This window comes from Salvelinus namaycush, chromosome 18 (assembly GCF_016432855.1).
Source record: "Salvelinus namaycush isolate Seneca chromosome 18, SaNama_1.0, whole genome shotgun sequence".
NCBI lineage: Eukaryota > Metazoa > Chordata > Actinopteri > Salmoniformes > Salmonidae > Salvelinus > Salvelinus namaycush.
Window position 1 is genome coordinate 17,808,485 of NC_052324.1, and position 27,196 is coordinate 17,835,680.

At 43.1% G+C, this 27,196-nt stretch overlaps 1 protein-coding gene across 1 annotated transcript in view; it reads right to left on the bottom strand.

Annotated features, from left to right (window-relative positions):
• Positions 1–27,196, bottom strand: part of LOC120063187 (nuclear receptor corepressor 2-like) — a 127,531-nt gene that overhangs the window by 67,724 nt on the left and 32,611 nt on the right. The window contains exons 3-5 of the mRNA XM_039013397.1: positions 26,604–26,716; positions 19,822–19,999; positions 2,090–2,272 (exon numbers count right to left, since the gene is read on the bottom strand). Coding sequence (XP_038869325.1) covers positions 2,090–2,272; positions 19,822–19,999; positions 26,604–26,716 — 474 coding nt within the window. The remainder of the gene's footprint in view (positions 1–2,089; positions 2,273–19,821; positions 20,000–26,603; positions 26,717–27,196) is intronic.

Consider the following 27,196-nt stretch of genomic DNA (forward strand, 5'->3'; position numbering starts at 1 on the left):
TGAAACCGCTTGTCAGAGAGGAAGAGGGGATCTCTCCTCTTTGTTATTGTGAGCGACAGGGGCTTGGTGTGTGTGTGTGTGTGTGTGTGTGTGTGTGTGTGTGTGTGTGTGTGTGTGTGTGTGTGTGTGTGTGTGTAAACCATAGAGGAAGAGGCAAAGCGAGAGGTTTCACTCACTAAAATCCATCCAAAATAAGCACAACGTGTTTTTATGGGCTTATTTTGGACCTAAGCTTGTCACCTGCCTTCCCGCCTTTGGGACAACAAATCCCATTATTAGGGAGGAGACATGTGCATGTCGTCATTATATACAGATCGCTGGTGTAAATGGGAAGGTGCACACAGCACAGAAGGCGCAAAGGAGACGAGACCTAAAAGACAACGTTAGAACAAGCGGACATAAACGCTCATTAAAAAAAGAAAAAGAAAAAAGAAATAGAATTAATCAAATGAATTCGATATATCGCCCAGCCCTACCCTTTCCCCTCCCACAGCGGGCCATGTCATGGGTTGCAGGTGGCCTAGATGTAAGAAGAAGGGTATTGAATGCCAGCCAGAGAAGAGACGTGAGAGGGGTAGGGAAGGCTGGAGATATCGGCACGCTTGCGTAGAGTGGATGGTCTAGGGTGGTGGGGGTTGGGTGGTGGAGCGAGGCCTGTGACTAATTCTATAAAACATGATGTGGCAGGCAGCCAAGAGGGAGACGGCGAGGAAGGAATACGAGTGGTTAAACAGTCACAAAACCTCCACCATAATCCTCCTCTCCCCGGGGGGAGCTGTTATTTATGGCTTGTGTATTTTTTTTTTACCTACATTTCTCCTAAAAAAGGAAGAGAGGAGAAAGTTAAAGGAGAAGAGAAAGCAACTGCCATGTAGCAGAGCACTGTGGCAAGCTGAGTGAGCCCTAACTACAGTAGTAGCTCAGTACAATAATTACAGCAATATAGCCATGTCTGGGCTCAAGACTTTACACTGTGTGAAAACCCACTGAAGACAGGCAATGAGAGGGATAATGGATTTAACCACAGGTGGGAGTATTTTCAGGAAGACTGCTGGAACTGTCAGAGAACAAGCTGACAGTAAACACAGTGTAGGCCACGCACTGTCAAAGAAACATTCAGGCTCAATGAGAAATAATGATACGGATAGACACTTAGGTCATCCTTAGAAGATAAAGTATATAGATCCTGTCTCAGCCTCCAGTATTTATGCTGCAATAGTTTATGTGTCGGGGGGCTAGGGTCAGTCTGTTATATCTGGAGTATTTCTCCTGTCTTAATCAGTGTCCTTGTGTGAATTTAAGTATGCTCCCTCTAATTCGCTCTCTATTTTCTCTCTTTCTCCTCTCTGTCTTTCTTTCTCTCTTATCTCAGAGGATCTGAGCCCTAGGACCATGCCTCAGGACTACCTGGCCTGATGACTCCTTGCTGTCCCCAGTCCACCTGGCCGTGCTGTTGCTCCAGTTTCAACTGTTCTGCCTGCGGCTATGAAACCCTGACCTGTTCACCGGACGTGCTACCTTGTCCCAGACCTGCTGTTTTAAACTCTCTCTCTCTCTCTCTCTCTCTCTACCGCACCTGCTGTCTCTAACTCTGAATGATTGGCTATGAAAAGCCAACTGACATTAACTCCTGAGGTGCTGACCTGTTGCACCCTCTACAACCATTGTGATTATTATTATCTGACCCTGCTGGTCATCTATGAATGTTTGAACATCTTTGCCATGTTCTGTTATAATCTCCACCAGGTACAGCCAGAAGAGGACTGGCCACCCCTCAGAGCCTGGTTCCTCTCTAGGTTTCTTCCTAGGTTCTGGCCTTTCTAGGGAGTTTTTCCTAGCCACCGTGTTTCTACATCTGCATTGCTTGCCGTTAGGGGGTTTTAGGCTGGGTTTCTGTACAGCACTTTGTGACATCGGCTGATGTAAGAAGGGATTTATAAATACATTTGATTGATTGATTGATTTAGATACCTGATTGCACTTGGTACCAAATCAAAAACCATTATCTAAACACAGTCTCATAATTACAAACAGACAAGCACTAAACAAACCGTAGTGAAGAGGACCCATGGTTGTACGGTACCTGTACCTGTTTCTTGCGTAGCTTGCAGATCTGTTGCTCCACCATTGTAATCTCCCGGTCCACACGATCCATGTTCTGGATGAGCTCCTCCTTGGAGAAGCGGGCGGGCACCAGGTCCAGATCAGGGTCCATCTGGGCCGGGCTGACGGGGGATATGGGCTCCAGCTTCCCCATGGAGCTGCCACGGTCCTGGAGGGAGATAGAGGTGACATAGAGTAGTGGTTCCCAAACTAGGGGGCGGGGCACGATGGGTTCAAGAGTAAGTTTGAAGCCAGACTGAGCCGCCCCCCACCACCCCCTAAAAAAAGGAACTGAGTCCGGATTTAAACTTACTCTTGAAAGTTGTAATAGTAGAATACAAAAGGTGCAATTTCAAAATTGGGTAGTGCATCATCAGTTCCTCTTGTCATGTCAGTCATTGCATAACTTAAAGAGCCATGTATAACGTGTCAGAAATGTCCAGATCAACTTGCCCATGACAGCTAACGTTTTTCATTTAGGGTTTTTTTGCCAATAGATATTGGTGTCATTTTTGTGTCACTCAAATATCACATGAACACACAGACATGTCAAATGTATAGAATTGCAAGAAAATGTGCTTTGAAACTACAACATGTTCTTTGCACCGATGACAAAATGTGTAGAATTGCAGGAAATAAGCCTTAAACCTGCTGAATTTTCTTCACCAATAAGAGGGGTCTGAACAGTTTGTCATAAACAGTGCTTGTGCCCACAGAACTACGTGTGTGATGTTCCCCAATACTGGAAAGGGGGCCCCGAGGGACAAAGGTTTGGACCCCTGACAGAGAATGTTAACTCATCAGTTTATAGGTGTTTCACAATACTAACACTGTTTACTTAGTCCATTATGCATATTATCAGGTTGCTTGGCAAACAGAACACAAAGTATACAGTTAAAACGTGAACTTCTAGAAAGGCCTGAACACAGATGGATGCAAATAGATGGATCTATTCCTATGTTTAGATTGCAGCCATCGATTAGACAGCGACGCTAAACTGGCCCAGCCAAATTCAGTAACTGGTTTAGAGGCAACAACGACATGCTGCATCTCTGTCTCAGTCTTTCTCTCTCCCTCTCCCCTCTGTGTGTGGTCTGTGACATGGTTTACTCCGATAGACACGTGATCTAAACACCCTGGTTACATCTCCTTTGGGAAGGCAGCGGCACGCTATGATAATGAAGTCCTCTGGGTAATAAAAGCCTGTGTCAGTGTCTCAGTTACTAGACCACACTAACGAATATTAAATCAGACTACAACCAGGTATATTCTAAGAACACAGAACCTGGCTCTGTGAGGATTCTTGGTTTGATTTGACGGATGAAATACACAGTTCCAAGGACTTTCCCGGGGGGGATCGCTTCGGTACATAGACTGAATGGATGGGCTGAGTTGTACCTTGGATCCAGAGATACCCACTTAGCTGCATAGTCTAGTGCAGGGATCATCAACTAGATTCAGCCACTGGCCGATTTTATCTAGAGCGTATGGTCAGGGGGCCGGAACATAATTACAAATAATTTGAAGACTGCAAATTGACCGCAAGAAGCCCAAACAGATATAATATTTACCTTAGGAAAAAAATTCATTTCCAACCTTGTTTACATTTGTATACTATCACATACACTAAATTACCAAAAGTATGCGGACATCTGCACGTCAAACATCTTTGATTTTACACTGCTGCTACTCGCTGTTTATTATCTATGCAAAGTCACTTTACCCCTACCTACTTGTACAAATTACCTTGACTAACCTGTAACCCCGCACATTGACTCTGTACCGATACCCCCTGTATATAGCCTCGTTATTGTTATTTTATTGTGTTACTTTTTATTATTTTTTACTTTAGTTTATTTAGTAAATACTATCTTAACTCTATTTCTTGAACCGCATTGTTGGTTAAGGGCTTGTAAGTAAGCATTTCCCGGTAAGGCTGCTGTATTCGGCACATGTGACAAATAAGATTTGATTTGTTTAGATCTCATTCCAAAATCATGGGCATTAATATGGAATTGGTCCCCCTTTGCTGCTGTAACAGCCTCCACTCTTCTGGGAAGACTTTCCACTAGATGTTGGAACATTGTTGCGGGGACTTGCTTCCATTCAGCCACAAGAGCATTAGTGAGGTCAGGCACTGATGGTGTGCGATTAGGCCTGGCTTGCAGTCTGCGTTCCAATTCATCCCAAAAGGTGTTCGATGGGGTTGAGGTCAGGGCTATGTGCAGGCAAGTCAAGTTCTTCCACACTGATGTCGACAAACCATTTCTGTAAGAACCTCACTTTGTTCACGGTGGCATTGTCATGCTGAAACAGGAAAGGGCCTTCCCCAAACTGTTGGCACCAAGTTGGAATCAGAGAGACGTCTAGAATGTCACTGTATTCTGTAGCATTAAGATTTCCCTTCACTGGAACTAAGGGGTCTTGCCTGAACTATGAAAAACAACCCCAGACCATTATTCCTCCACCAAACATTACAGTTGGCACTATGCATTGGGGCAGGTAGCATTCTCCTGGCATCTGCCAAACTCAGATTCGTCCGTTGGACTGCCAGATGGTGAACTATAATTCATCACCCTAGAATAGGCATTTTCACTGCTCCAGAGTCCAATAGCGGCGAGCTTTACGCCACTGCAGCCGACGCTTGGCATTGCGCATGGTGATCTTAGGCTTGTGCGCGACTGCTCGGCCATGGAAACCCATTTTATGAAGCTCCCGACGAACAGTTCTTGCGCTGACGTTGCTTCCGGAGGCAGTTTGGAACTCAGTAGTGAGTGTTGCAACCGAGGACAGACGATTTTTACGTCCTACGCACTTCAGCGGTCCCGTTCTGTGAGCTTGTGTGGCCTACCACTTCGCGGCTAAGCAGTTGTTGCTCCTAGACATTTCCACTTCACAATACCTGCACTTACAGTTGACCGGGGCAGCTCTAGCAGGGAAGAAATTGGACAAACTGACTTCTTGGAAATGTGGTCACTGAGCTCTTCAGTAAGCACATTCTACTGCCAATGTTTGTCTATGTAGATTGCATGGATGTGTGCTCGATTTTATACACCTGTCAGAAACGGGTGTGGCTGAAATTACCGAATCCATTCATTTGAAGGGATGTCCACATACCTTTGTATATATAGTGTATATCCCTCTAGTACGCATGGGAATCATATGAAATAGATTTCCAAAAAATGTAAATCACTTGGAACTGATTTTCTTAATTTATGTTTTGCTCAGAAAATTTGAGGGGCCAAATAAAATAACCCGCGGTCCAAATTCATCACACGGGCCACCAGTGGTCTCAGTGGTATTGCTGATGCATGTCTGCAGAAGGAGGGTTTTGCTTTGTGCTTGGTCAGCTTACATGCTGTACGTCTCTGAGAAAGAACATTGTCAGCAGGCGAGGTCTCCATTTCAACTAACTTACACATACTGTACTGCATACAATAGGGATAGGCAAAGAGGACTATAGTCCATAATTGTTCAGTGTAGCTTGTCATTTTACAAGCATGGACTAGGTATTTGACAGTTATAGAACTGTGCATCCTAATCTCAGCCAAGGATGAGAGAAGCAACACTCCAAAGGTTATTCATGTTACACGCATGGGAAGTGTGAGCAAACAAATAAAGCTTTGCTGAAAAGAACTATAGCATCTTAAACCAACAGCTCCCAATAAGCCACTGATCCCCCAATTGTAAACCCCCGCCAACACACCGTGAGTGTGTGTGTGGGGGTGACAGCGAGAAAATAGAAGTGTCAGTGAGTGGGAACCATGTTTCCTCCTGCATAAGGTATGTGTGTAAAGAGTGTGTTTGATCCAGCTTCGGTTTTATTTTTAAACTGCTAAAATGAGCATTATAACACTAATCTGGAGGAAGCAGGCAGGCTAAGTCTAGCTGCTCTCTAGACCTACTCTAGCTGAAATGTCACCGGGAGGAAAGGGTTTGAATGGACTGGCTGGGTCTGAAATGGCGAGGCTCCAGGCTGATAGTCATGCACGTCCATTACATGAGACACACACAATCCTACCAGTGCCTTTTTTTTGGCTGCTAAGCGTCTCCCTTTGTAATCATAGATGTGGCATGCTGCTACAACCCCTTGTTATAAGTTATAGCTGAAAGGGGCAAACTGCAATTCAAACAATAAGGAAGTGGTCACTAACTTGTACTGAGGCGGACTCATTTCCATCACTCTGAGAAATGATGTAAAAGCAGAGACTGGCCGAGATGAAAGAACGCCTAACCCATGCCTAGCGTGGGTTAGGAAAATATTCTGTGATTTGTACTTTAAAGGAAAATCCTTGATATGTCTATAGAAAAGGCAATGTAGGAGGATGAAATTGTAGTCCTACTTCAATCAAATATCAAATATCATATAAAATGGTAGGTACAAGGTAAGACCTTCAGAACAACGGTCTGAAAAGCTACCAGTTTCAGCTGTGCAACCTCCTATACCAGAGTTAACTCAAGGACTTCTGAGTTTGTGTGAGACATTGAGGTGTTTGGTCAGGAGGGGTTTCAGAGGGCTATCTGTCAAAAAGAGGGTTAGTTCTCCTAGGCTTTCAAGTGTCTAGACCCACACCATGTCTAGGACCTACATCATGACTGTCCTCTGTTCTTGTGAAGAGCAACACGTCTCCACACACTGCTAGCAGACAAAGTGTGAAAATAAGTGACCCCGATGTTAAAGCCTGTCCCCACTGCAGATCATATACCCTGGCTAATACCACTCAAACCAACTTTAACTTTTGACTGTGTGTACGTGTACAGTCGTGGCCAAAAGTTGAGAATGACACAAATAATAATTTTCACAAAGTCTGCTGCCTCAGTTTGTATGATGGCAATTTGCATATACTCCAGAATGTTATGAAAAGTGATCAGATGAATTGCAATTAATTGCAAAGTCCCTCTTTGCCATGCAAATGAACTGAATCCCCCAAAAACATTTCCACTGCATTTCAGCCCTGCCACAAAAGGACCAGCTGACATCGTGTCAGTGATTCTCTCGTTAACACAGGTGTGAGTGTTGACGAGGACTAGGCCGGAGATCACTCTGTCATGCTGATTGAGTTCGAATAACAGACTGGAAGCTTCAAAAGGAGGGTGGTGCTTGGAATAATTGTTCTTCCTCTGTCAATCATGGTTAACTGCAAGGAAACACGTGCCGTCATCATTGCTTTGCACAAAAAGGGCTTCACAGGCAAGGATATTGCTGCCAGTAAGATTGCATCTAAATCAACCATTTATCGGATCATCAAGAACTTCAAGGAGAGCGGTTCAATTGTTGTGAAGAAGGCTTCAGGGCGCCCAAGAAAGTCCAGTAAGCGCCAGGACCATCTCCTAAAGTTGTTTCAGCTGCGGGATCGGGGCACCACCAGTACAGAGCTTGCTCAGGAATGGCAGCAGGCAAGTGTGAGTGCATCTGCACGCACAGTGAGGTGAAGATTTTTGGAGGATGGCCTGGTGTCAAGAAGGGCAGCAAAGAAGACACTTCTCTCCAGGAAAAACATCAGGAACAGACTGATATTCTGCAAAAGGTACAACGATTGGACTGCTGAGGACTGGGGTAAAGTCATTTTCTCTGATGAATCCCATTTCCGATTGTTTGGGGCATCCGGAAAAAAGCTTGTCCGGAAAAGACAAGGTGAGCGCTACCATCAGTCCTGTGTCATGCCAACAGTAAAGCATCTTGAGACCATTCATGTGTGGGGTTGCTTCTCAGCCAAGGGAGTGGGCTCACTCACAATTTTGCCTAAGAACACAGCCATGAATAAATAACGGTACCAAACACATCCTCCAAGAGCAACTTCTCCCAACCATCCAGGAACAGTTTGGTGATGAACAATGCCTTTTCCAGCATGATGGAGCACCTTGCTATAAGGCAAAATTGATAACTAAGTGGCTCGGGGAACAAAACATCGATATTTATGGTCCATGGCCAGGAAACTCCCCAGACCTTAATCCCATTGAGAACTTGTGGTCAATCCTCAAGAGGCGGGCGGACAAACAAAACCCCACAAATTCTGACAAACTCCAAGCATTGATTATGCAATAATGGGCTGCCATCAGTCAGGATGTGGCCCAGAAGTTAATGGACAGCATGCCAGGGCGGATTGCAGAGGTCTTGAAAAAGAAGGGTCAACACTGCAAATATTAACTCTTTGCATCAACTTCATGTAATTGTCAATAAAAGCCTTTGACACTTATGAAATGCTTGTAATTATACTTCAGTATTCCATAGTAACATCTGACAAAAATATCTAAAGACACTGAAGCAGAAAACTTTGTGAAAATGAATGTGTCTCATTCAAAACTTTTGGCCACAACTGTACACACACAGTACATGTGCAATGAATGCATGCCTGCTGAGTGAGCACAGGCCTTGATACAGCGAGCGTGCTGTATGTGCAGTGTGTCAGCGAACATACACTGAGTGTACAAAACATTAGGAACACCTGCTCTTTCCATGACAGACTGACCAGGTGAAAGCTATGATCCCTTATTGAGATCACTTCAAAATCAGTGTAGATGAAGGGGAGGAGACAGGTTAAAGAAGGACATTTAAGCCTTGAGACATGGATTGTGTATTTGTGCCATTCAAAGGGTGAATGGGCAAGAACTGTTTGTGTGTCAAGAACTGCAATGCTGCTGCATTTTTCAGGCTCAAAAGTTTCATGTGTGTTTCATGAATGGCCCACCATCCAAAGGACATCCAGGCAACTTGACAACTGTGGGAAGCTTGAGACCTTGTAGTCCATGCCCCGACAAATTGAGGGCAAAGGGAGGTGAAACTCAATATTAGGAAGGTGTTCCTAATGTTTTGTACAGTCAGTCAGTGTATGTGCGACAATTGAAAGGAGAAGAGAAAACATCCTGTTGTTTTCATGTTAGCAGGTGTTCATGAGATCACATGATTTAGTCTTGTTAAAAACAGAGCGAGGTGCACAACTCCTCTTAGCCTAGGTTACATTCTGAAGTAGGATTCATTTTGTGTCAATGGCAATGCTCGAACCCACAGAAACAAGAGACCCTTAAATTTACTTACAGCAAGTGCCACTAAGTGGGGGTTAGCCTAAATCACTCAGACGACCGTGTGAAGCCTGACCTTCCCTGACCATAAAAACAGCCTGTGCCAAAAGCTAATCAGTACAGATTCAGAGCTGCCAGTAATGACTGACAATACACAACCGACCAGCAAACAGGAGAATGTGGGGGAAAGGTGTCCAGGGAAGGGGGCAGCACGCATGCACACACACAGGCATGTGACTATGACATCCAAGCTGGCAGTCTGGCATAGACATGAAAGGTATTTTGGTTTCCACAACAGCATAAATATCTCTGTCAGACTGACAGGTCAGCCCACATGTTAGCGCGGTGTGGGCAGAGTGTGGCATGCATGGAAATTTGGTGAAGTTACAGATTGGAGGTGTGAAGTAGAGGCCTTCATGGGTCCAAAAAGTTGGAACCTTTCCAAAATTGACCTGGGGCTTTTACACGCGGACCCGATATGCATAAATAAAAAAAATTGACAGACACCCATTCCGAACGGACCTGAGGACAACTATACTCTTTCCGTATAGACCTGGTCGGATCCAGACCCAGTACGATCAGTGGGGGAAGCAGCAGAAAAGGCTATTTTTAAGCTACTTAATTAAATCGGAGCTGATAAAGCGCAAGGGAGAGGAGGTAGAGAGAGGTGCCACTTTAGCAGGGGCCATGCGTGCTGTGCGTGTAGGCTACCTTGACTGAGCGAGTGACACGGGGAGCAAGCAGGGAGGTAGAGACGAGACAGCGACCAACCAAAACGACTCGCACTATGGGTAGACTAATAGCGCCCATAGCTAGGTTATTTATCATCCAATATGATTACGTAGTAGAACCTGTCTTGACTGCATCAAATTGGGAGAAGCTAGTTAAGCTAGCTAGCTAGCCTAATTGAGGCTGCATGCGCTTTCTTGTCCTACACAACTCCATTCAGAATATTAAGTAGCATCCTACCTGTTGGCTCTTGTTCGTTGTAGTCTATCCTTCTCCTTTAACTTTTCATTCCGTTATTTTAATTCCAATCAGGATTAGATATCTCCTAAATTTTGAAACAAATAGAGGCTCTGTGACTGTAGCCTATTGCCACGTTGATGACTTATGATTAGCCAACAACAACAAGCTACACACGCCACTCTCGTGAAAAGCAAAAGAAGCAGCATAAATTCTACAACCCCTCTCTGTCTCTCTCTCTACTGCAGCAGTCGCGTTCCAGACCCGTGACAATCATATCCGATCTGACACAGACCCGTGACAATCATATCCGATCTGACACAGACCCGTGACAATCATATCCGATCTGGCACAGACCCGTGAAACTATTTAGAATTCTGGATTCCAACCCGCTCGGGTTTTCGGGTACAGGTGGATCCGTGAAGACCTCTAGTGTGAAGAATGACCTTCCAGCCCCCAGACAGTAGCCCTCCCCCTCCAAACTCCACCCCCCACACACAAAGATAACAAACCTACATATTTTTTAATAAGATCATCTTTGAGAACTAACAGCCAACAAAATAAAACTAGACAGTCAGGGAGAATCTAAAATTCAAAACATGTTATGGCATGGGGCCCCAATTGATTTCATGTGAGAGTCACTCAGATAGCATAAAAACAAGGCATTAGCTTTGAAACTGCCATTTCTCTCTCAGGCCCATGACAAAATGTGTCAAATCGCAGAAAACTGATTTTAAAACTGCAGCCAAGAGAAGGACCTCTAAAGCCATTGTGATGAGATGGGATGAAATGACGAGGCCCCAGGCTGCTAGTCATACATGTGCATCACATCGGACACACGCAATCCTACCAGTGCCTTGTTTGGCTGCTAAGTGTCTCTCCCCCACCCCCGCTAACATTGCCACCGCTGAAATCCTTAGGGCAACACCGCACACACACAATCATCATGTACGCTGCTGCTACTCTGTCTATCATATATCCTGATGCCTAGTCACCTTACCCCTATAGATATCTACCTCGATCACTCCAGTATCCCTGCACATTGTAAATATGCTACTGGAACTGACCCTGTATATAGATTCTTACTTTTTCAAAATTCTTGTGTGTTTTTGTTCTACCTTGGGTTTGGAGCTGGCAAGAAAGGCATTTCACTGTACTTGTGCACGTGACAAATTGAAATACCTCATCCCTATTCTGTTCTCCAAGGGCTGTTGCTGATCACCAAGCAGAGGCTTCGACAGCAGACGGCCTTCCCTCCATCTAATCCATCTCTCATTGAGGAGAGAAAACAAGACTCATTGTGCTGGGTGGAAGTCTGTCACGTTGTCGTTGAACTACGCCTGTGCATCTGCCTGGACTCCCTTACATATCAAGACACAGCAGTGGTGGGAATCTGTGATTGACTCAGCCTGAATTTAAAAACAGATTAAAAATTGTGCGTCACTGGCCTTAACACAATACCCCATAATATCAAAGTGGAATGTTGTTCGAAATTATTACAAATTAATAAAAAATGAAAAGCTATAATGTCTTGAGTCAATAAATATTCAATCCCTTTATTATGGCAAGCCTAAATAAGTTCAGGAGTAAACATTTGCTTAACCACTCACACAATAAGTTACATGGACTCACTCTGTGTGCAATAATAGTGTTTAACATGATTTCTTAATGACTACTTCCTCTCTGTACCCCACACATACAATTCATTTTTATTTATTTAAACAGGGAGTCACAATGAGATTAAAAATCTCTTTTACAAGAGAGCCCTGTACACGTTACAATAAAAACAGATATTAAAACATACACGTGTATAAAACAATATAATTCAGCACACAATTAACAAAAATAAAAATGTACTAAAAGCAATCGCATTCAACTACATAGAGGTCCTCAATCAATCATTTAAACTGCCTGAGTGACACCAGTACATCTAACTGCAGTGAACTCTACAGATTGTTCCACAAATTAGGGGCTAAAAACGCAGATTTTCCTAAAATACAAAGCAATCTGACAGAAACTCCCTCCATATGACTGAAGGGATCTCTAGTGTTATCCATTCCTGTGAACGGGTTTGGTAACTTATGATTCTTATCTTAATTAATGATGTTACATATGGAGGGAGTTTCTGTAAGATTGCTTTGTAAATAAATCAAAGAGAATGCAGCTCTCTTCTTACAGACAGAGAGGTCCATCCCACATTTTTATACAGATGACAATGATGGGTCCTAAAATTGTCCCCTGTGATGAAACGTATTGTGGAAAGGTAGACTGCATCCAAGGGTTTTAAAACCGAGGTTGCCGCATGCATGTAAACAATATCACCAACATCCAATACAGGGAGAAGCGTTGCTTGAACAATCTTTCTCCTATTTTTAATACTAAGGCATTTCGATATAAAAAAAACTATCTTGGATCTTAGCTTCTTAGTCAGATTTTGATATGCGTTGTGAAGGACAACTTGTCATCCATCCTGTCAGGTCTCTCAGTTCGAGCAGTGAATTTCAAACACAGATTCAACCACAAAGACCAGGGAGGTTTTCCAATACCTCGCAAAGAATAGCACCTACTGGTAGACGGGGGGGGGGGGGGGGGGGGGGACATTGAATATCCCTTTGAGCATGGTGGAGTTATTAATTACACTTTGGATGGTGTATCAATACACCCAGCCACTACAAAGATACAGGTGTCCTTCCTAACAGTTGCCGGAGAGGAAGGAAATCACTCAGGGATTTCACCACGAGGCCAATAGTGACATTAAAACAGTTACAGAGTTTAATGGCTGTGATAGGAGAAACCTGAGGATGGATCAACAACATTATAGGTACTCCACAAGACTAACCTAATTGACAAAGTGAAAGAAGGGAGCCTGTACAGAATACACATTTTCCAAAACACGCATCCTGTTTGCAACAAGGCATTAAGGTAATACTGCAAAAAATGTGGCAAACCCATTCACTTTGTCCTGAATACAGTGTGGGTATGCTTGTAATCGTTAAGGACTGGGGAGTTTTTCAGGATAAAAAAAATGTAACAATGGAGATAAAGCAAAATCCGAAAGGAAAACCTAGTTCAGTCTGCTTTCCACCAGATACACCTTTGAGCAGGACAATAACTTAAAATATAAGGCCAAATCTACACTGGAGTTGCTAACAAAGACAGTGAATGTTCCTGAGTGGCCGAGTCACTGTTTGGACTTAAATCCCCTTCTAAATCTATGGCAAGACTTGAAAATGGTTGTCTAGCAATGATCAACAACCAATTTGACAGAGCCTGACGAATTTTGAAAATAATAAAATGGGCAAATATTGTACAATCCAGGTGTGCAAAGCTCTTGGAGACTTACCCAGAAAGACTCACAGCTATAATCGCTGCCAAAGGTGATTCTAACATGTATTGACTAAGGGGATTGAACGCTTATCTAATCAAGATAGTTACTTTTTTTTTCATACTTTTTTTTTGTTTACAAACGTTAGAATTGGTCTTCCACTTTGAAATGACAGAGTATTGTGTGTATATCATTGGCAAACAAAATCTATTAAATCAACTTTAATCCCAATTTGTAACTAAACAAAATGTGGAAAAGGTCAGGGATGTGAATAGTTTCCGAAGGCACTGTATATCCCCGCTAGACAGGCTGCTGTTATTATATAGTCTAGTCTGCTCTCCCTTTTCCTGTCCCTCTGTCTCTTACTCCTCCCTTTCCCGTTTCCCCTTCATCTGTGCCTCTCTCTGTATTTGCCCTTTGCCTCTTTGTTCCCCATCCCCCGCTCTCCTCTCGTTTTGCTCATTCTTTCCATACAGTGGTTGTATCTGACAACACTTATATAATGGCTTCACAGCCCTCAGCACTGAGGAATTACTAGCGTTCCTGAATATTTCCCGGCTAGTTTAGAGAATCTGTGTGTGTTTTGCAGTCCCCTTTATTGGCATATCTATTTACCATTCCTTGGCTGGCTGGCTGCCTCCCGTAGCAGTTTGAAGTGCTCTGTACCATGTCAGGAACATCTCACTAGACTAGCAGTATCTCTGCTCTTCATTGTGATGCTGCTGTTTTCATCTTCCTCTGCTATGGTGCTTCATCCTGAGAGAGGCCCATCAAATCTAGGTCAGCAGCTCCATTATTTATTAATTGTTTGTTTCACAGCTAGCTCATATTCCCCACTCAAAATCCCCCTCCCTATCCTCCTCCCAGTCCCAGCTCACATTGTGGTGTCTAATAATACCCTGGCTGCCCCAGGGGAAGATGCTGCCACTCAGCAGGATCTCACGCAGCACAGTAGAGGGTGTGATCGATGTCCTTGTCCTTGCTGCTGTCCCAACAGGCAGGTCAGGCCAGGGATGACTAACACTGGGTAGAGCTAGGGCTGTTACGGTGACCGTATTACTGCCACACCGGTGGTCACAAGTCATCATCGCAGTCAAATTCCATGTGACCGTTTAGTCACGGTAATTATGCTTCTCCAAGCTCTGATGCTGCTGATGGTCATTAGTAGCCTACCAAACTTGCTAACTGCCTGGTACTCAGCACTCTATTGTCCCTCTAATCACTCTGACATCAATACAAATGTTTTCGATAATAAAATCAAACACTTCCATGAAATCGCATGAGCTCATGTTGAGCAACATTTCAATAGACTATGCTATTGTGTGAGAAAACAGAGTTTTGATGGCTTTTATTAAAAATAGGATCCCATTAGCTTTCTATAGGCTAGGCCTACTATATTTATTAACTTCCCTAATAATACGCACATTGTTTGTCTTTACAACAGGAGTATAGCCAACCTGGCTGGAATGAAAATGAACCACGGGAAAAAGCGTCTTCCTTTTCGCTATTTAGGTGCATAGATAACAAGTATGTTTTCCCGCTGCCCCTGTTCTGAGACAGGTGCATGATAATGGTGCATTCTAAATCAAAACAAATTTCACACATATATTATTAAGTGTATGTAAAGACAAGACTAAATCAAGAATAGTCTGATGGGGTGACAATATTAGCTTATTCCTTGTGAATTATGTATTATCACTTGTAAATGATGCCCAATGTGTGCAATAAGGAACGAAACATGCATTTTTTTGGTGACTTTTTCAAATCATAGTCGCACACCTCATGTAGCCTAGCCCATAGGCATATACGTTTTGATAAGGTTCGTATCACAACTAAAGTGGCCAAAAAACATGGCCAAAAGAATTAAGCACATTAATCTGCTTTACAACCAGTGTAGAGCCTAATTGGCATACACCACCAGTCAAAAGTTTTAGAACACCTACTCATTCAAGGGTTTTTCTTTATTTTGACTAATTATTGTAGAATAACAGTGAAGACATCAAAACTATGAAATACCACATATGGAATCATGCAGTGACTTAGTGCCATATAGTGCCATCCTTTGCCTTAGTGACAGCTTCGCACACACTTGGCATTCTCTCAACCAGTTTCATGAGGTAGTCACCTGGAATGCATTTCAATTAACAGGTGTGCCTTGTTAAAAAGTTAATTTGTGGAATTTCTTTCCTTCTTAATGCGTTTGAGCCAATCAGTTGTGTTGTAAAAAGGTAAGGGGGGTATACAGAAGATAGCCCTATTTGGTAAATGACCCGGTCCATAATGGCAAGAAAAGCAACAACAAAAAATGTAAAAATACATAAAGAACAGCTCAAATAAGCAAAGAGAAACGACAGTCCATTACTTTAAGACATGAAGGTCAGTCAATGCGGAAAATGTCAAAAACTTTGAAAGTTTCTTCAAGTGCAGTCGCAAAAACCATCAAGCGCTATGATGAAACTAATTCTCATGAGAACCGCCACAGGAATGTCAGACCCAGAGTTACCTCTGCTGCAGAGGATAAGTTCATTAGAGTTACCAGCCTCAGAAATTGCAGCCCAAATAAATGCTTCAGAGTTCAAGTAACAGACACATCTCAACATCAACTGTTCAGAGGAGACGAATCAGGCCTTCATGGTCGAATTTCTGCAAAGAAACCACTACTAAAGGACACCAATAAGAAGAAGACTTGCTTGGGCCAAGGAACACGAGCAATGGACATTAGACCAGTGGCAATTTGTCCTTTGGTTCCAACCGCCATGTCTTTGTGAGACGCGGTGTGTGTGAACGGATGATCTCCGCATGTGTATTTCCCACAGTAAAGCATGGAGGAGGAGGTGTGATGGTGATTTGCTGGTGACACTGATTTATTTAGAATTCAAGGCACACTTAACCAGCATGGCTACCACAGCATTCTGCAGCGATACGCCATCCCATCTGGTTTGGGCTTAGTGGGAATAGGATTTGTTTTTCAACAGGGCAATAGCCCAACACACCTTCAGGCTGTGTAAGGGATATTTTACCAAGAAGGAGAGTGATGAAGTGCTGCATCAGATGACCTGGCCTCCAGAATGCCCGGACCTCAAACAAATGTAGATGGTTTGGGATGAGCTCGACCGCAGAATGAAGGAAAAGCAGCCAACAAGTGCTCAGCATATGTGGGAACTCCTTCAAGACTGTTGAAAAGCATTCCAGGTGAAGCTGGTTGAGAGAAGGCCAAGAGTGTGCAAAGCTTCCATCATGGCAAAGGGTGGCTATTTGAAGAATCTCAAATACAGAATATATTTGGATTTGTTAAACACTTTTTGATTCCAGGATGTGTTATTTTACAGTTTTGATATTTTATTCTGCAATATAGAAAATAGTAAAAAATAAAAATAAAAAAAAAACTTGAAAGAGTCGGTGTTCTAAAACGTTTGACCGGTAGTGTACATAGGCGGCGCTTGAGTTTCAAGTTAGGGGAAGATAATTTACCATAAAAATGCACTTTTATAATAAAGTATTACATGCATAACTGCATTTGCGAACACATTTGAGAACAGCATTTTCCGCTAATGTGTGCATTGCTGCGCTTCTAATGTGAAGAAATAGCCTAATAGTTAATCAACATTTTAAGCTAAAACGTTCTGATCTGTTGCATCAGCCTCATTGCTTTTAACTGTTTGTGGTTGTATTCATTTGGGATCTATCGCATCCAACAACTGTCCCAGCGTATGTTTGGAATATTTATTTAATGCACAGAAGGACAAGTTGACCAAAAGAATGGGTCAACTTTTGTACTATGGGGGATAGTAGATTAACATAGGCTAGTGCTGTTTGTTAGGCCTACTCATCTTGTTGGCTGATGAAAAGTAGGCTAAATATAGACAGTTCTTCTAACATCTTCAACATGGACTCTGGATTTGATAAGTCCCCGATGTGTCCGTCTTCACTTCTAGCCTACTTCTTAGCTGTGAGAAGGACCTGATCATGTGATGGGCATTAGCTAATACGAATTGAGATATCTGAGAGAGCCATGTGAGCGAGAGGTGCTTCGGAGTATGGCAGCCAGGGGAAGGGAATTATAACTAGTATATTCATCCGAAGGGCACAACAGCCACTTTGGTCGCAAAATGCATAGATTTTTTAGGGGGCATTACAGCCACACAAGGGGGTTGTCATCGGGAAATTCGAGGCCTGGTGAAAATATTATCAAGTGCTTATCAAATTGTGAATGAGAGACTGATGAAGTGTGTGCAGCCTGCACAAGAAACAACTCAGAGCCTTTAATGCAACTTTTTTTAAATCATTATTAGTGTCGCATCATGCAGCCTTAGAATGTATCAAACATCAAAACATACAGCCCAACATTTGTATCTCAACTAAAGTTGCAAAAATAACTTATAAATTGCATATATAAATAGCATATAGGAGGACCTGTTTCTTTGTTAAGCGCTCAACACAGAATAGCCGCATGTGCGCACTTCCCTGGCAATAGTTTGGAGAAAATGTCCTTTCTATTTTATTCAGCTATGTTCAATTGTATTCTTCATACTATAAAATAAATAGTGCCACGAAATTCTAAGCAAATCTTGTCTGCTAAATGAGCTGGTGTAGCCCCCAGCCATATGGCATAGCCAAATCAGGGCCTAACATAAGGACAACTCAGAGTATGCTATTCTATTCTTCTGAAATAGACTACATTTTAATTCATATCATGTTCCTTTAGACCTGTCTAAAGTAAATAATAGATTTATTGTGAAGGTGTAGGCTATATTATATGGATATATTAGACTTTAAAATGTAGATGTTCCAAAGGTCTGCATCAGTGGACTGTAGGCTACGCGTGGAAGCCAGGAGATGCTAAACGTGTTTATGTTCATTAACGGTCAGTTGCCGTGAGACCGGCAGTCATTTGCTTGACAATCACCACCACAGCCCTAGGTAGAGCAGGCTAGTTTTCCCAATGAGGCAAAGCTCCTTCTCTTGCCACTTATTCAGAAATGGACTAAATTGACTAGAAATTATACATCCTCCAGAATAGATTAGCAAAATGGCCAAAATTACTATTCTGCTAACATTTGACATGCAGAAGACACCAACAGGACATAGCTAGCTAAACAGCAACAGTAAGTGTGGGTGTAACAACATAGCGCTCCGGGAATAATCTTGATTACTAACAACTCCCACCGACGCCAGATGGTAGAGTATGAGTGGGAACAATAATTTCTTCAGTGCTTTTTCAGAATCACCTTCCAGGTGCCATGACTTGTTGATGAGCAGAGAAACAGTACTAGCAGAGTGTCATCCACTGTGTTGATAACAGGTGAAGGGAGAACAGAGCAGTGAGCAGCACAACCTTCCCCTGAGCCTCTGACATAGAAAACAGAACCTGTAGAAAGCAACACACACTGACTGCACCAGCTCTATTCATGGGACACATCCTCAGAGCTAGCTAACATTCCACACATCTGTGTCTGCTGCCACTTACCGTAAAACTTGAATTAAACACAGTCTCAAATAGCAGCCTGTCCCTTTTAATAGCCAGGAATCGGCACACATTTCAGCAAATAATTGCCGGTTTCAAACAAAATGCGGGATCTAACTGAATTTTTATGAGCGAACATTGAGTACCAGAAAGATTGCGCAAAAGAAGAAAAAGGAGAACAACATCATTTCCATTGAGACTTTTTATGCAAAATCGAGGATGTATGATAGGCAGCCTTTGCAAGTCTCATTTGCGATGGATTTGTTATTCTAATGTTTATACTGGTCACAAACAGTGTGGTAGTCTTTTCAACATTTTATCGAGCAAAAGCGCCCTGCATTAAGGAAATAGACGCCTGGATCAAACAGAAGGCGGTCTCTAAAAAGCGCCGGTTGTGTTCCGTGACTGAAGCAAATAAATGCCTGCGTTATTCATTTAAGACACAGCCATCACCAGCGCAGCTAAACAGAGCACAGTTGTTGTGGAGTAGGCCAGGACCTCGAAAAGTGAAAGGCAATCTGCATTACTTATGACTGGCTCACCTCCATCAAGGAACTGATCTCTTGCTGAAGAGAAAATATTCATTACCATTAGCTGCTGTGTTATGCATTTACACTGTTAAACCTATGCTTTTGGAGGGTTTCTGTGACCCAGCAGGCACATAGAAAAATATATTCAAGCCAGTACCCAACCATTCCTGGGAGAGAAAACACAACAGTACAGCTACTTCCCACATCCCTGCTTGTTTACTCTGGGCATTTAGTAGCTATAAATAACCACATACAGTGTCAAATGACTCCCCACACCATGCTAAATAACCACTTAACCTCAGCCAGCCAGGCGAAATGTCAGCACAGTTAAGAGAAAGCTGTCCTATCCAAATCAGCACTTTAAACCAAACCAATCAAAGTAGGAGTACATTTCCTAAGTAATCAACACTGACCTTTGACATGTCCTCTGCCCCTCCCAGAGGAAGTTGTGGGCGGTGGGCTGAGTGCCTCATGAGAGACTCCGGCCCCATGTCCAGCCGAGGACGCTTCATCTCAGCATATTCCATCTCCGATAGGCTGTTGGGATCGGGCAGGTATATGTGCTCATAGCGGATGTGTTGCTCCTGACCTCTGTAGGGACAAAGAGAGAAAGACAGGTAAACAACTAACATCTGTAAGTATGGTATATCAGACTACGAGGAAGTCAAGCCAGCAAACTGGCACCATAATAGTTCTGAGCCGATGTAATAAAATGACCACTGCATATTCAGAACTGTACATTTGTTAAATCAATTCACACACATCAAGTTCAATGTTGCGGGGCATGAAATAAAAGCCCTCTATTTAGGGCTGGGCGATAAGGACAAAATATCATATCATGGTATTTTTCAAATGTGACAATATTTTATGCTTTTGATTAATAAAAGTTCTACATTTGCATTATGAGTAGTGCGTGACCCTAGGGTGGCAACACATATATTCTAAATTATTTCAATGGGTCTTTCACCATTCTGATTGTTTTATAGTGTTCAATTCAACTTCAACATAAAATAATTTCCTGCATTTCCATCAATTTCTGCATTTCCTGCACTCATTTGAGATCATTTCCACACTGCCACGATACGGGCAAAAATACAAGGCCTTATTTTTAACCAAATGTTGCAATTGCGATTTAGATCAAAACACTTTGGTGATCTTTTGGAATCATGGAAATAGAATGTTTATTATAATTCTAGTTAGACTATAAATAATAGCGGGCACTTTGAATAGTGTGGTTTGACATGACAATGAATGAAAATGCCGTGGACGAGTTATTGTGAGGGTAGAAACCAAAGTGATGTTTAGTGTTCCCTAGCGGACCCTATATTCTTTGGCTACATTAAATCTTTATTCATGTAGCCAACATATTCATGCTTTGCCTATTCCTCTTTGATTTAGAAGATACTGTTGCACAAACATGCTTATTTAGGCCTGCACCAGCACTGGTATCAGACTGTATTAGTTAGCTACGTTTGCTCTGACTCAGTACTTTTATTAGCTAGTTAGCTAGCCAGCTAACTATCCATTAGTGGCTAACACGATTTAGTTTAACTTGCTAAGAAAATACAAACTAGCTGTTTGCAGATGTAAGAAACACAAACTAATATTGTAATTATTGAACGATTGTGGATTATTGAACGCTTGCTTTATTTATATTAAGATATTCATGGTCATTGTGTGTTATATGACGTATTACAGTAATATGGAGTTATTCATGATCATTGTGTGTTATATGACGTATTACAGTAATATGGAGTTATTCATGGTCATTGTGTGTTATATGACATATTACAGTAATATGGAGTTATTCATGGTCATTGTGTATTATATGACGTATTACAGTAATATGGAGTTATTCATGGTCAGTGTATTATATGACGTATTACAGTAATATGGAGTTATTCATGGTCATTGTGTATTATATGACGTATTACAGTAATATGGAGTTATTCATGGTCATTGTGTGTTATATGACGTATTACAGTAATATGGAGTTATTCATGGTCATTGTGCTGAATTTCTTTTTTTAGGAAGAGAGATTCTAGACATCAGAGTGATTGCCAATATCCATTCCGAAGAGCTTCTCCACCCCCTCCGTACAATGGTAGAAGTGCTTTATCACTTGAGAACACCACTCTGCTACATGAAAAAGTGGCAATCCATGAAACACTCAAAGCAGATAATGGTCCTCGGGGAGACGTGGGATTTGACAACATGACCATAATGATTAACGTATCCATTTGTAAGGCCAACACGGTGAGTGGTCTAAACAAAGGAAACGACAGAAGAACAACTAGGCCGATCCCACTCACTGCGTGGCCCACTTATGGCAGCATACAGGCCTTGCATATTTCCGGTCCCTTCTGTACATATGCCTAGGTTTACACAACTGATGCATTCCATGTCTGCACACAACCCCAGGGCGATTAGCTAAAAGTTTGTGGTCATAATGACCTCAGTTGGTAGAGCATGGCACTTGCAACGCCAGGGGTGTGGGTTTGATTCCCACAGGGGACCAGTACGAACAAATATGAAAATGTACTGTATGCACTCACTAAGGCGCTCTGGATAAGAGCGTCTGCTAAATTACTAAAATGTAAAAATGCAAATGTAAAAACCCATGACTTAAACAGAAGGAGCAGCATAGTTAGTTATTGGACTGGAATACTGAGGCATATCAAACAGACACCAAAAATGACAGTTCTATAACCCACCTTCTGACTGCCACTACTAATACACTACACTAAAACACAGCATAAAGCCTAGTTGCTCTTCTATCTTTTTGAATTGTCAAGTGGTCACTACTCACTAGGGCCACACACACAGACATCCAAAACCATGACTGACCTCGCCTGCGGCCCTTTCCCTGCAACATCCCTGTACTGTAGCGCCGAACCAGAACAGAGCTGGGAGGCCTGGAATGCTAACAATTAGATGGCTAAAATCATGGGTGGAAGGGAGAAGAGGGGAGCAGAGCTGCAATACAATAGATCATGATCTGCTGTACGTGTGGTTTCAGACTCACAGTACATTCAAACTCAGGGAATTCAAACAAGCAAAAAACGTTATAAATAAGGGTCTGGAAAAGCAGGCTGTGTCCTTCAATGTTCAGTGAAATGAAAGGCTTTGAAAATTCAGTTCACTACTAATCTCGTTCCCAGACACTTCCGCCCGAATGTGTGAAGAGTCTGGTGGACCATCGAGTCAAACTTGGCCTTCGTTAGCCAATAGACAAAGACCGGGAGAAACTCCTGGCGCATAGGCATTGGCTTATTCACCTTAATCTACCAACCATTCATCTCCCACAACACCTTCCCCCTTACCCCCCCTGTAAACTAACACACCACAAGCACAGAGCCCCGACTTGCAGTTGTGTGAGTCGCTAAAATTAAATGACAAACACTCCCATAGAATTCTATGGTCACTCCCACTAAGGCCAACTTTGAATCGTTGATGTACCATGCTTATATACGCAATAGCCTGGGGACGAGGTTAGTTCACTACATACATCAGTTAAGGTTAATGACTTGGTAATGGTGCTCTGTTCCAGATTAGGCCAGATGCTGGTAGATGCTAGAATGTTGGTGACAAGACTGCCAATGTCAAAATGGAAGTGGCTTCTAGGGGTGGGAAAGGCCAACTGGGAAACACAACCACAATTGCCAGTGCAGAGCCACAAAGGACTACTGTGTGGTTCATTTTAGTGCCAGTGAGCAGAAAGCGTTTGTCTTGCAGGGTGCCAGTGGTACTATAATAATTTAGCCAGGATCTGCTATATTCTCCCCAATGACTAGACTGCAGGAAAGTAGCAGTTACATATAACACAATCCTGAATCTGCATGTGAAAGGTGTCATGGGGTGGCCTGGACTGAGAAATGACAGAAGTTCTGGTGTATACTTGCTTAAAGGGATAGTTCACCCAAATTACAAAATGACACATTGGTTGCCTTATACTGTAAGCAGTCTATGGACAAGGTATGACAGGAATCCATGCGTTGGTTTGGTTTCCCTAGCACTGCTTCCCCATTCAAGTCATGGGACTGCTATTTATTAATTTTTTTCAAATCATGTTCAAATCATCTATAAGTGACTTTGTTGAGCTTTACAGTCAATTTTTTGTTACTTTCAGATGATTTGGTCATGACGCGCGATAAATGCTAATAGCATGACTGAATGAGATTTGGAAATGCCCCAGAATTACCATACCTTGTCCATAGACTGCTTACAGGGAAACCAACATGTAATTTGGGTGAACCATCCCTTTAAACAGTGATGCAAAAAAATAGGTGGCAAAAAATGAAAATCCAGATGGTGTGTAAAAGCCCTCCCCCTCACTCCCATTTTAGACACACACCCCTCTGATTGCCATAGAGGCTTGGCACTTACATAATCACATCATCAAGCTCTGTAGCTATTTTATATTCCTCCCTTTTCCCTCTCTCTCTCCCTCTCTCCAAGCTTATGCATGAGCGTGCGACATAATCTGATCCCTGGGGAGGATTTGACAGGAGTAAAAAGGGGTAGAGGGGTGAGGGACATCAGGGAGGAGGCGGTGCGCAGCGCTGTGATACAATACAACAACGTCTCCATTAGTCTCTCACTGGCTCAGGTCCCCTTATGAGCAGAGCACAGATGATGCGTGCCGATAGCGCTGCGTTACCGTGGAAGCACTACGCGTTTGTGCCTTTGCCAATCTCTCCACCACCACCCCCACCCCCCCCGAGGAAAAGCTGCAGCTGTGCAGAGAGCAGGGGAGGCTGGGAGAGAGAGGGGGCCAGGGGTAGAAGCTCCATGGCAGGGATGGGGAACTGAAATGAGTACAGGAAGAGAGAGACAAAAAGGAGAGAACATCAAACAGATAAAAACGGGATTACCAGTCGACTCCGCAAACTAAACAGAGACAACTGTGTTTGATAGTTGATTTTTTTTAAATGGAGAGGATAACTTCTACGTGACGCAATAGCCTAGACAGTGCTGTGCCTTGGGCAAAACAACACAGTAAGGAAAGGGAAAATATTCCACTAAAGCCTCCTTCAGAGAATTTGTTCAAATAAGGATAGTTCAAGACTAAGGTTATCATCATTAACTTTCCGCATGATCCTAGCACATCACCCCTGCTTGCTCATCTATTCTTTAGACACACCAAGGTCTCATTTTGCTTTCAAAAGCACTTAACTAAAAGGCTAATGCTGAGAAGAAAAGAAAGTTCACTGACAGCCCTGCTCCGTTCATTTCAGGTGACCTCGTACAACCTCTGAGACTCCTGGTACACATAGCCCATGGGCCTAGATTAGGCACCTAAACATTTTATTTTAAAGTGGTTTCTGCTGCTCTACAGTAAAAGCCATTATCCCTGCTGGGATTTAAGAGGCCAATAGGAAGAAGAGACATAGTATGTGTGAAAGACTGAAAGTGTATGAAAAGCACACAGAGAGGATACTGTTTTGCTTAGGGAATCAAATTGTCAAATCTGTCGCAAACTCGATGGAAACCTAGCTTATGTCTCTAACTTTTCACTTTGAATTTCATTCCTTATTCATCCTTCTAATATGAAGGACTTGTCTCAATGAGGAGGATGCTCAGACGCCAAATATAGCAGTGCCTAGAACTATGCTTCTGAAGTGAGTACCTGGCACCCCAGAGGGCAAGAGACTGATGCTTTGCCAAGGACAGATTCACACTATTCAGAATAGGTGTGTGAGAGACAGCAAATTCTCAGGGTGGAATCTCAGCCCACTTGAAGCAATGCTGAGCGTTTAGGCCTAATGCTTGACTAGGGACTCACAAGCTGATGCCTCTCCGCAAAACCTGTCAGGATGCTCTCGATGGTACAGCTGTAGAACGTTTGAGGATCTGGAGACCCATGCCAAATCAATGTCCTCTTGGGAGAATGACGAGAACAGTGTGGTGTTCATTTGTGCTGACAGAACTAGTGGAGTCCTCTACTGTACCCAGAAAGAAGACAGGGCAGAGAAGTAGTGGTCAAGGAAGGACACAATGCTCCCTGGGAAATGCTGCCCGGGCAGGTTCTTCAATAACAAAGTCCCAGAGAGCCAGTAAGCCTGTCTGACTGATACTGAAAGACAAGGCACAGCTAGCCACACACAAATGGTTGGCCGCACACTGCTACACATTACACGCACGCGGGCACACACACTGACACAACTACCATCTGGTGTCGGCCAATGTGTCCCCGTAGAATTCCTGAGGGTAATGTTGCTTAACTCACTTGACATCCTCTTGAGACAGGGCCTCCATTACAACCACAAAGAAAGATGTTCAGGTGGATTTCCAGAGAGGAGAGGACAGTGAACTAATACAAATGAATAGGAAGACCTCCCGGGGAGCCACTGCTGCACAACGCTGCTTTGACAGCCATTTGACTAGTATCCAGTTGACCTCATGAGAAAAACACTTCACTTCAGTTGCATCTTGTACTTTGTTCCTAGCTAACATATGCAGGAATATTGGCTAAGTCAATCAACTGAAGAAAAAACAAAAACACTTTGCACTCGAGGCCTTTCATCTGTGTGATATGCAAACAATTACGCATATAAATCATTCATAACCACTCATCAAGACAACTCCTCAGAAAAAGCATGACTATATAATGAATAAACCACTTGGGTAGATATAAGACCGGAGTCTTCTGAGATACGCGACATACATTGTAATGCTGTGTCTGACATGGCTCAACTGTAGAAGGCTACCAATAACCAGGCTACATTACGCTCCGGTCCAGAGCAGCTCAGCACCACACATTACAATGGAAAGACTTGGGTGTGCCAATTACATTAGGTTTGCATAAACTTAGTAAAGAGGGAGAACAAAACATATTGGCTCGGAGGGTTAACACTGAGAACTGTGACAGAAAAATGCTGAAGGAAAGTGTTTTGCCTCAAGATGACTTGATTTTCTCTGCTGCTCGGTCTGTCAAAGGATTCCATGAAGATAAAATATGCATGCCAACATCTGAACACCCATCACAATAGAACAAATTGTGTTCTTAAAAAAATGATTTAAAGGTGATGACCAAAGGTGACAGGGGCTTCTAGGAATGTCAGAGATCAAAGAAACCCATGTGTTAAAATACTTGAGGGGGGGGGGGGGGGGGGGGGGGTCCTTGGCCCTGAGGAAGAGCAGGGTGTGTGTAATCATGTCAAATAGTAGTACAAAGTAGTAGCTAGCTACGTACCTCTCATTCCCTGGCTGGAACTCGGACAGCAGAGAGGGTCTGCGGCGGTGGGGCTGAGCCAGGTGGGAGCTGTAGTCCCGAGAGTGAGGGTGATAGTCCACCAGTCCCACATCCTGAAACATACAACACAGCAACACATGAGGAGAGGACAACTGGAACATAACTGTACACAAAAGAAAAATAAGAAATCAGATCTGAGACAGCAAGACAAGTCTATGATGGCGTGTTTCAACTCTCACCCATGTTTTTTCAATTATTCCCTCGTTTTCTCCCTCTACCTCCCTGGTCATTACTGTATAATCCTCGCTCTCCATTTCCCTCACACATATGAGAGAGTGGCCTTCTCTACACGTGCACCTCTCTCACTGAGCGGAGGCTGAGGGATTGACTGTGGGGTTTGGACCGTCTGTCTGCCCTTATCTCCTCCTCAACGTGATGACGAGTTGGAGTGGGGGGGGATTAACAAGCAGGCGCAGCTGTGGGGATCCTGGGGGGTAACCCTTGGATTCCCTCCTTATAATAGAGAGAGGCTCAAGCCAACATGGGACATCACGACACAAGATGAGTGTGCGTACTAGCTAGGGGCCTCTTGC